The sequence below is a fragment of the Lycium barbarum genome, chromosome 12 (assembly GCF_019175385.1).
Source record: "Lycium barbarum isolate Lr01 chromosome 12, ASM1917538v2, whole genome shotgun sequence".
NCBI classification, from domain to species: domain Eukaryota; kingdom Viridiplantae; phylum Streptophyta; class Magnoliopsida; order Solanales; family Solanaceae; genus Lycium; species Lycium barbarum.
In genome coordinates this window covers 56,192,614-56,204,132 of record NC_083348.1, presented here as the reverse complement: position 1 = coordinate 56,204,132, position 11,519 = coordinate 56,192,614, and the positions used below count along the sequence as shown (strand labels likewise).

General features: G+C 35.6%; 1 protein-coding gene across 1 annotated transcript; it reads left to right on the top strand.

Annotated features, from left to right (window-relative positions):
- The first annotated feature begins 5,289 nt into the window (after nucleotides 1-5,289).
- On the top strand, nucleotides 5,290-9,697 carry LOC132623696 (uncharacterized). Its single transcript, XM_060338485.1, has 2 exons — nucleotides 5,290-5,582; nucleotides 9,026-9,697. Exons 1-2 carry the CDS (start codon nucleotides 5,415-5,417, stop codon nucleotides 9,263-9,265), a joined length of 408 nt encoding a protein of 135 aa, XP_060194468.1. The 5' UTR covers nucleotides 5,290-5,414; the 3' UTR covers nucleotides 9,266-9,697.
- Nucleotides 9,698-11,519: the final 1,822 nt, after the last annotated feature.

The following is an 11,519-nucleotide window of genomic DNA, read 5'->3' as shown; positions in this document are numbered from 1 at the left end:
CAATACACGGTTTGAATGCCCAAAACACATAGTTGAAAATATTACCGGCCAGAAGCCTCCACTCTACAACATTTCCAGCATTGAATTTTTGTAGAGCTACCATATACCTCGACAACGTCTTGAAAGAGCCCTCCCAATTTCCATAAATCATCTCAAACGCACGCCTTCGCCCAAGATATCCTTTTCTCTTGCTTATTGTTTTTTGATATACTATCTTAACGTTTCTAATGCAATCTTTGATGGGGATCTTGCACATGTTTAAACAAACAACACTTAGCAATGATAATTTAATTGATGTAAGAATTATAATGAACTAGGTCGAATAGGTTACCTTGGGGTTTCGGCAACGTCTTTAAGTAGCACTTGAGCAATCATATTTATATCTAAGTTAAAATGATCTCCTCTATTCTCTCCCATATCACAAGTGTGACGTTTGTGGAAATTTGTGATAACCCACATAATACCGGGCTTAACAATTCCCCCGAAGCATCCAGTGACAGCCTTAATACTGCCGTCTACAAACTAGTCTCCATATTTTTCTGGTTGAATCATCAACCCTATACTCTTTAATTTCCTTGTAACAATAAATTTTGACTGCCCTTTGCAATGCCTTTTTTGATTCGAAACACCATCCCTTTCAAGGTAGCAATCATCTTTTATAAGATCGGCCGGTTCTTTCCACATTTTTTGGCGACCTTGATCATCCTCTTTGGTGAAGACAAAGGCATCCGCACGACCTTGAAGATTGTCTAGATGTGGAATATTGTAGAATGCCAGCATTGGGCTGTCGGGAGTTGGGTTTTCTAGCAGCGGGCTTTGCATCAATTCTATTAAATTTGCTTGCTGCCTACCAGATTGAACATCGACCTCTTCGTCATCGTCATGATCATCGGTTACTTCTGTATTATTCGGTTTGCTATTACTTGATGAAGTCTCACAATAATTTGGACAATCATCACCATCTAAGAAAGGCCTCTTCCTACACGAAAAGTAACATATTTTAAATACCAACATCAAATATATATGGATTATTAATATCAAGGTGATGAACCTACCGATATTGATCTATATTGACATGGTTTGGAGAAAGATCATCTCCACTGAACTGAGTGGATTGCCCAAAATCAACATTTGGTTCTAATGGCGAGTTTTGTGAATAATTTTCAGCTCCACCGAACTGAGAGTTTTGCCCAATATTACTCGTATCAGATGTATAACTCCTACAAAGATACCAAAAATGAATATTTACCAATAAATAAAATAACCACGTGCTACTACACAAAATAATAATTTAAAAATGGATATTTGCCAATTTTCAGTGTAAGTTTGATTAAATTGCTGGCTTAGAGTTTTCAGCAGTACTTGACCACTCAAAATGTGTCCATAAGAACTAAAGTCAAGTGTTATCATGAGTAGGCTAGACTTGAGGAACTTCTTCAGGTATCTTTTCTATATACATTTCAAGAACATAAATGACGACTAAATCCCTATATTCTTCAGGCGCCCTCAAATACTCCATCAAAGAGTCATCATCATTGATATTCCACACACCATAAAGTACTAAGCCTTGTGAAATGTTGTGTGGATTGCTGCCAATTACAGATAATTCATACTCTGTGAGATCAGTGTTCATTTTTTTTGTGTAGGTAAGTGACTAATGTTTCGTAATTTAAGGTTGTTGGAAACTTTACACGGGCTTTTGGTTTGATACTATAACGAACGATATTATTATCATCAACTATATCTCCATCCTAGAATAGAGAAACCTTAACAATTAAAGATGGAGAAGACATTTTTTTCTCTGAAGTTTGATTTTTTTCAAGAACTTAAAAGACTTAAAGTTATGAAATGGATGAGTTTTTACCTCATCCAACATTCATATTAAATAGGAAAAATATGAGCGCAAAATTGAACATTTAAAAAACGTGGGCACCCTATTGTGCATGAAAATACTGCGCAATACTTTTACGCATGAAAATGTTGCGCAATAGGATAAGATTTCTAAAATAATGGAGCATTGTGTTGTCACATCAAGCATAATGTGTCATAAAAAGCGGACAAGCATAGTGTGTCATCTATGACTCATATATTGCACATTTAAATGTTGCACAATATAAGTTAGTGTCATAAAAAGCGGACAAATAATGCAGCATTGTGTTGTCACATCAAGCATAGTGTGTCATAAAAAGCGGTCAAATAATGGAGCATTGTATTGTCACATCAAGCATAGTGTGTCATAAAAAGCGGACAAGCATAGTGTGTCATATATGACTCATATATTGCTCATTTAAATGTTGCACAATACAAGTTACTGTCATAAAAAGCGGACAAATAATGCAGCATGTTGTTGTCAAATCAAGCATGTCATTCTAAAAACTCATATTTTGCGCATTTAAATGTTGTGCAATATAAGTTGGTGTTGTCAAATCAAGGAGTAGTATATAACATGATTGACGAGCAACTAGCATTCACATTAAAAAACGAGTTATCATTTCACTCTATACCCAATTTGCTGATATTGGTTCTATTACATGTTTTACCCAACAGAGATATTCGAAGCAATAGATAGGACATGGGAGCTAGATGATGATTTTAAATACTCAAATAACCCGAACAACATATTCAATCGAAAATACAATAACACAATGAGAGAGGAGTGAGATTGGTGTGTCAGGGAGGCTGCAACACTTGAACAAAACTTGAGGTCATTAGGGCTTAAACGCCCAAAAAAAAACGTGCTATGTCAATGCCTCGTGACACTCCACAAGAGTTGAATTTTGCTCTTAACCATTTTCGTGAAGAGAACAATCGGATGAAAATACGTTTCCTAAGGGTAGAATATGGTCAACATAGTTACGTAAGATTCAGATCCAAGTGGGATTCGGACTGTGAGATGTCCGATGAAGATTAATATTTATAATAAAGTAAGAAGGTAGGGTCATAATGACCACCCCGAGGGTACTTCGGGGTTTTCATCTATATAAGTAGCCTTTCATTTGTTATTAGACTACAACATATTCAATGTCGAGTTGTAGAAATGTAGATTGGTCTTTATTCCTACCAAAGGATTCGAATAGCAGTGGTGATGATAGTTCAAATCATAGTAGCTATTCCAGTGAAACAAGTTTTCTTGATAACAATGATTTCAAACTAGACGATTTGAAACCCCACCTTCTTATAAAGCGTAATGATGATTTTTGCAGCGTGAAATATTCAGATCCACGAAAATATTTTTGTGGGTTACGCCGAGAATGGGCATATCTGCATGCCGAATCAGAACGTCTTGTTCATGACTTGAAAAATCTCAATGCTCAAATCCCAACAAGGTACTCAATAAACATGCCTCGAGTAGGTCCATAAACTTGCGAGCTTGTTGTACACAGGATTAGAAAAGAAAACAACAGAATGCTAGCAAGACGTTGTACATTTTACATGCTAAAGTTGTCCGAAGAACAAACATCACCAACAAGTAGAGAATCAACATCAACAAAAAAAAGATATGTCTTAAGAAACCCAAAATATTGTTCTGAGAACGATATTGAGGACTTCTATTCTGATGATGATTAGGGGTTATTTTGGTTCACTCTCTTAGATTTTGGGTAATTTAAGTTTCAGACTCGTGCGGTTAATTTGTATTTTTAGTTTATGATGAAGTCACCAATTTGAATATTTTTAGTATGTTTTTATTTTTGTTTGATTGTTATAGTCTATTATTAATTTAAATAATCTTCTTAAAACAAAGTACATAAAAATAATAAACAACAAAAACAAAGTACATAAAAATAACAAAATAAATAGAAAATACATAGAAAAATAAATTACATAGAAATAATAAACAACAACAAAATCTTCCAAAATTTCAGTTTTTCTTTCAAAGCATTTTTCTCGTGTTGAGTTTCTCTAAGGTCAGCCTTGAGAAAACTTTGTTTTTCTTTGGATTCTTTTAGCAAGACCTCCAAAAGGTCAATCTTTTCTTTAGCTTCCATAACCTTAAATTGCAAGTCAAACTTTATGGTATCTCTTGAGATACGTGAAGTGACGATATCTCTTTCATCAGGAGGTTTTTTAATTTTCGCCGCTACCGTTTTATCCACGGGAATGCTATCTTCCCAATGAAAATGTTTGCAAGCTCCCATATCCTATAAACATTACAAGAAAATCAGTTTTTAAAAGTAAAATATGTAGATAATGTGAAAAAAAATAAACCCTAAAAAATTGTAAAAACACTTACTTCGGGCATTTTACAACGTCAAAAACAACACCCCGGATTATCTTCGGTCGTTGATGTTTTTAGCTTACAATAACGACCACATTCACAAACGTCGGGTTCTATAGCAAAGGTTGACATTTCAGAGTTTTGAGACATGATTTTTGCGCGGGGGGGGGGGGGGGGGGGGTGGGGGGGGGGGGGGGCGCTAAAGTATGTTGAAAGAGTGAAAAATGGAGGAGGTGAAGAAGAGTAGCTTGGAAAATGAAGCTAACAGATTTTATTACTACCATATTGCGCAAAATGGTTATTAATTGCAAAATTGCAATTTAGTCCTATTGCGCACTAATTTAGTGCGCAAATGGTACTTCGATCACTTTTTTTTTTAACTGGGGTATTTTGGTACCTTTCATCACATTTTGGGTCATTTAGGTTGCGGACTCCTCATTCATCTCCTAAGGGGCCTTTATTTCAGTGCCCCAACCAAAGCACCCACCAACGATTTTGTTCATTAGGTGCTGATGATTTAATATAACCCAATTTTGAAAAGTTTCTACACAAATATACGTTATTTAAATTGGGGTTAATGGGTGCTCGAGCACCGGTATTTTGTACATGGGTCCGCCCCTGGTTATGATGGAATTCAAAGTCCTAATAGGTCTTTAATATGACAATTATATCCAACATCAAATAGAATTATTTATTTGAAAAAATTATTTTGAAGGGTATAAAAGTCGTTTAATATTTTAAGGATATTTTGGTCAACCAACAGTTTTTTATATTTATGCTTTTAAAATAGTATATAGATGATTCTAGTCAAATCTAACAAATATAGTTCGAGTGGGAATCTTAGTAGCTCAGTTGGTTGACTACTTGAACTTTTATCTAGTTGGTTAGAGTTCGAATCCCACATTGTCATCTCATTTCCCTTTTTACCTTTCCCTTATCTCTACGTAATAAAAAAAATTAAAAATAAATATAGTCCCATAGAAATATTGCCGGACACTAAAGTGAGTATTAACTTTTGACGGACCAAAACTGATAAGTGGGACTATTTTGAACTTAGCCTCAAATATAAGGAACCAGTTATGTCGTTTTGTCTCGCATGGTGCCAGCAAAACTTTTATTTTAGGGCTTATAAACTGTCAAAAACAAAATTCCGTTGTGAAGGGGGTTTACGCCACAGCGAGAGAGATTGAAAGGAAACATGTTTGCGACAGCGATAAGGTTGATCGGGAGGAAACCAAAGCCAAAAATGAAACCGATCGAGCTTAAAACCCCACCTGAGCAGACTCAAACTATTACAAGGGTTATCTTCGACATTTTGAAGGAACATGGCCCTCTCACTATTGCTGATACCTGGGAACGTGTCAAGGTAATCACTCATAAATACCCTTAGATAATGTTAGCCTCTGTTTGGATGGTCGTTACCCATGGTTCCATATTGTAGTATGGTATTATACTGTACTGTACTGTATTAATGAATAAATTCTGGAACTGGGCGTGAAAAAGAAATGTAACTTTGGTACATAGTTGAATCAACTAAAATGAAAAGTTGTCCTTTTTACCCCATTTCTCTTATCTTTTCATTTTCCATGGCGTACAATAGGCCTTCTTATACAAATTGCAGGGAAAAAAATTTATCCAGATTGCGGTTTTTTTTTTTTTTTTTTTTTAAATTATTATGATCTGTCTGGACTTCTGGACATCTAAGGTGGCACTTGAGCAACTTTTGTGGATATTACAGAGCTACAGTTCTTGCAATTTATTTTTGTGAGAACTCCAGAAACCCGCCCAAACATATTAAGGGGTTGTTTGGTAGGGTGTGTTAGGTAGAATAATGCGGGTATTAAATTTAGTACAAATTTTTGTCGCAAATTTAAGTTTAGTGCAACTAATCCCGGCATTACTAATCGCAATATAACTTGTCTTCGAACCAAACTACCCCTAACTGGTTAACGTAAAAGAGAACACAAGTATGTTGTGTCTCTCCTTCAATTATTAGAATCACAGAGGAAAGCAATGGCTGCTCCACTTTATGTTTTTATATAATTCTTTTAAGTTCTTGTACTTTCTCTATATAGTGGGTGCATGTACACTTGCATCAACTGTGTTTATGCTAGAACGCCTCTGGTTACACAATTGTCGATCTGCATAATAGTTCAATTAGTATCCTGTCAATGCCATATTTCAGAAGAGTTGAGACTAGGCTTTGGGTAGATGATTGTATTGAAAATTGTAGTGATATTGCAATCTTGAACAGCTGAAATCAATAAGTGGATTGTTAAGATCCAGTTCTTAGTTTGTAACTTTTGCATTTTGCTTAAGCAGGCCAAACAGGTTCATTTACCACCTTGAACATTTTCATTTGAAATTCACACAAAAAAGGGCATGCTTAAAAGATGCTTCAGCGTTATCCTTTTCTGTTCTAGTTTATAAAGCCAGAAATGCATTGAAATAAAGTGAGAAAAGGTCCAAAATCGTCCCTTATCTTTGGACTAAGATTAAAATCATCCCTATTCCTTTGATATAGAGCACTAATGGTCTTTACTGTATGCCAAATTGGTGTACTTTTAGTCCCTCTTCAAACAACCGTTATTATTTAACAGAGAGAGCAACTCAACTGCTCACGTGAGATATTTTTCTCCCGAAACCCAGACCTCCCTTGTCACTCCTTTTCTTCCTATGTGAGAGACCCCGGATAAGAGAAATTTCCAAGGTAGGATCTAGCAGAATTTGCCATCACGTAAGCATTAAAAAAAACTTTTGACATGTCATCAAATAAGATTCTTATCCCACGATTTTCCATCTAATGAACCTACCCTGGATAGCCAAGCCATTGGTGCCTTACTCCTCTTCATGTTTAAAAGACAAAGCTAACAAATTGCTTTCATCTTGTCCGTCTTTTGCTGATCAAAGATCCCTACATTTTGATCGTTTAAATTGGAAGAGAAGAACCCATGCAGAGATGCCTAAGTTTTTCGGAGAAAAAGAAAGGGCAAAGGGTCAAATTTACCCTCCAAGTATGGTTTATAGTTTAAATTTTCCCTCCGTCAAAGTTTGGGATCAAATTTGTCCTCTCCGTTAGGATACTTGGTATATTTGCCCTTTAATGGATGAAGTCCACATCACAAAAAAAAAAATAGCCATGTTGGATCCACATCAGATCCACGTAGGCAACTCATACCCAACCCAATAAACCCATAACCGTATCCCCATCCCTAGTGGACCAATGCAAAAGCAGAGTAGGTTAATTCGACAGATTGACTTGAGTGCTTTAGTGTTGATCGTAAGATGATATGGTAGGACAAGAGGCACTAAATAAAGCACAATTATATCTCAACCAGTTCACATTTGGGGCAGTAGAAAAATGGAAAAAAAGTTTGATCCCCAAGATAGGTTAGGTCCATGCAGTTTTTTGTTAAAAGGGTCTATCCATGGCCTAACGCAAAATATCAAATAAAAAACAAGTTGAAAAATAATAATCCTACAGGATTCTTTTGTGTAGTGTTTCTGTTCCACTGTTCTATGTCTGTTACTTCCTTCGCATCATTCATTCGAAAGATCAACTAACTGAAGTATATCAGCAACTATTGGCACAGAGTAAATAATTATCAAATGCCTAGTCTAAATTCAATTAATTGTCAACTTGACACAAAATTAAGCATTCCTGTACATATGCAGTAAGTTCATGGTTGTGAACAATGAAATCAAGGTTACCAAATCAATATGCACAGAATCCAGTTACTATGCATGAAGTAGGTTGCTTGCCCTTTTATTGGGTTGGGTATGAGTTGTCTACGTGGATCTGATGTGGATCCAACGTGGCTATTTTTTTTTTGTGATGTGGACTTCCATCCATAAAAGGCAAATATATCAAGTATCCTAACGGAGAAGGAAAATTTGATCCCAAACTCTGATGGAGGGCAAATTTAAACTATAACCATACTTGGAGAGTAAATTTGACCCTTTGCGCAAAAAGAAAAGATCTCACATAAGCAACACAAGAGCTGCTATCTCCATTAAAAAAATAACTGTTGTTTGAGGAGGAACTAAAAGTGCACTAATTTGGCAAACAATAAGGACTGATGTGCTCCATATCAAGGAATGAGGACCGTCCTAACTCTAGGCCCAAAGATAAGGGACATTTTTTTTAGCTTTTCGTCAAATAAAGTTATCTTCCATGGTACTCCTATGAACCAATGATGCTTGACTTTAGTTCGACACTACTCTCTTGTCTTTGATAGTTGGTTTGAGCGGTGGCTTTGCAACTAATAGGCATAGAATCTACAAACTTTCATTCTCTTGATCTCTTAAGCAACACCAGATTTTAACAAGACTTTTAGGGTGCCTCAGCAGCTCATAACCATTTTTTCATCTTGTCATATGTCAGCCTTGTTTTCTTTAAGATCTGTTCTCTCTCTAAGCATCTTTGTCTTATATTTGTCATCCTTTGTGAAAGGAGCTTGACAAATTGCGGGCAGTTGCAAACTCTTCTAGGTGTTGAAAATATATGCTTCATGCAAAGAGCAAGTTGACCGCTAAGTTCACGGAATATTCCTAGCATCTAATTTACCATACTCAAGAACAATTTGTTGCTAACTTCAAGTCTTTAGCAGTAGTTCTATTGCATTTCTAGTTGTGGTGGAAAATTGATGGCTTTAGTTCTTTCTTTTTCTGCCACTTTACTTCTTCCAAGCACTGTATAAAATTATGTGAAACTCTTACCATTTTTCCTATTTCTTATGAACCTATGGTTCTTAACTTTGAGAACTCTAGGCTGCTCTTTGCTAATTGTTTTTCCTTCCAAAATTTCAGGATGTTGGCTTGAGAGGCTTGACAAGCAAAAGGCACATGAAGATAGTTTTAAGATGGATGAGGGAAAGACAAAAGCTTAAGCTTATATGCAATCATGTAGGGCCCCAGAAGCAATTTCTGTATACGACCTGGTTCACAAAACCAAATACAATGCATATGAAGCCAGGAACTGATACTTCTTGGCCAAATACAAAGCAGATAATGCCAAGAAGTGATATTTCCCGGCCAAGGTCATCATAAACCCTATAACGTGGTGTCTGATAATGAACCAAAGATCTAATGGAGCTTTCTATCATTGAGTAATTAGAGAAGAGCGAGTGCGAGAGAGAGAGAGAGTTTATGGGAAAATACGATGGCTTTCCATTCACCTCTGAGAGAGAGAGAGAGAGAGAGAGAGAGAGAGAGAGAGCATAGTATTCCATTCACCATGTGGTGAAGCTTAATGGGCAAATACGATGGCTTTCAGAGGCTTTTAAATTCTGTGCATATCAAGGCCTTAGCTTTTATGTGGAAACTTTTCTTTCTTCTTTTAATGTATATATTGTGTTACGTGATTAATGGCAGTATCAGTAATAGTCTACAATCTCCAAACAAATGATGTTTCGAGGAGAGCTCAAATAAAGCAACATTGATATTGAATTAAGCTTTCAAAACGCAGATGCAATTGACACCTTTGAGGCTTTTGGTAATTTGTTGCTTCTTTTTTAAATTTCTTGCTGCAAGTTGAAAACATAATTGTGTTTTATAACTATCAGTTCAGATATGAAGGAAAACAAAAGTTGTCTGCTTAAACTCTAGTTTGCTCAGGTTTTAAGAGAATCAGTTGTGTGATGATTTGTAAAACTGCCAACTGTACTGTCAATTAATATCTTCTGGCCCGTCTTATGTTTTATTTATGCTTTACCATCTGCGGTCTGCCTTTGTTCGATAGCTCTCAGCAAAGAGAGATTCATGGTTCATTTTACGATCTGCAGTCTCTCTTAATTTTCTTGCCTTCTCAGGCTGAAGCTTGGTTTTATTGTGCGTATGGCTGGAGACTCTTAATTGTCTTTAGTGCTTTTTTGCCAAAGACCATATAGGCAGATAATAACCCATTTCCTCCACTAATGTGGCACACTTGATAGCTGTTATCGGTACATGAAATGTTTATTCAGTGTATGTAGGAGTAAGGGCGGATCAAAGTTTTAACGTCGGATTACATCAACTTACGAATGCAAATTCTGAAGGATCGATCAGTAGTTTAAAATAAGAAACGTTTTAAGTCATTGTAAATTCGTACAAGGATATCGAATAGACGATTAATGTATATCACATGCCTTCTTGTCAATGTTAAGCCAATTTGAAAAGCAATATCTTGGTTTCCAAATTGCATGTTATCCCATTCCAGAGATTAAAATTCATAAATTGCTTGAGCTGTTTGAACAACTTCTTCCATTGCCAGCTTTACCGCAATTATGTTGCAAAATAACAAAAGGATAGTTCGTTAATAATGATAAAATGGAGAAACAATTACCTTCAACCACACTGGCCTTGTTCTAGTAAAGAATAGTATCGGAATAAATTGGGCATAAAGATGAATTTGTTCATGTTTGACAAATAAGAGGGGCATTTCTTCTAATCTCTTTTTGTTTTCCTCTTATATACATACTACTATATTTTATCATTCATTGGACTTTGGACCAATCAGATTCACCTAATATTCTCTGATCTTATCAATTTGTAGGTCACAACATCTTTTTGCTTCTGTAACGCATGAGAGGAAACACAGACGGAATTAAAGGAGATCGAGAGGACTAATATCTTAATAATGTGCTAGTATTTAATTGTTTACATTGTATCAATAATTAAAAAATAATTTAAGTTGTATACCTTGACAGTGTAAATATGTTATACTCTATCATTGATTCCATGTCTTCGTTAGCAGGTTAACTACTATTTTTACCCAATTATCAGTTAATGCTTCTGAAGGAAAATACAACAGTCAAGAACACATAATTCTCTCAAGATCCATCTAATTTGTTTCACTAGTCGACCGCGTAATCATGTGCAAAGACGACTACACCGGATAAAGTCATAGTGTAAGTTGTACCTTAATTGCAGACATTACTCCAATAAACATTGTAGAAGATCCTCCATAGAAGCTCTTCACACACAAAAAAAAAAAAAAAAAAAAAAAAAATACTATTTGTTGGGAGAAGGAAGCAGAGGACAAAATCACGTTGATTTCTTCTGTAGAAGCCTTCTTCTTTTGCTGAAGGGAATACAACTTTTAGGAACTTTTCCCAACCAATATGTTTTTCCCTCTTTCTATTTTTTCTAGTAATATATATATATATATATATATATATATATATATATATATATATATATATATATATATATGGGGTGGAATCTGGGTTGACCCGCATGGGAGGCCAAAATCCAAATTTTGCAACATCTCTAACTTACACACACGGTGTGCCAACTCTCATTTCATTATGTAACTTTCATACAT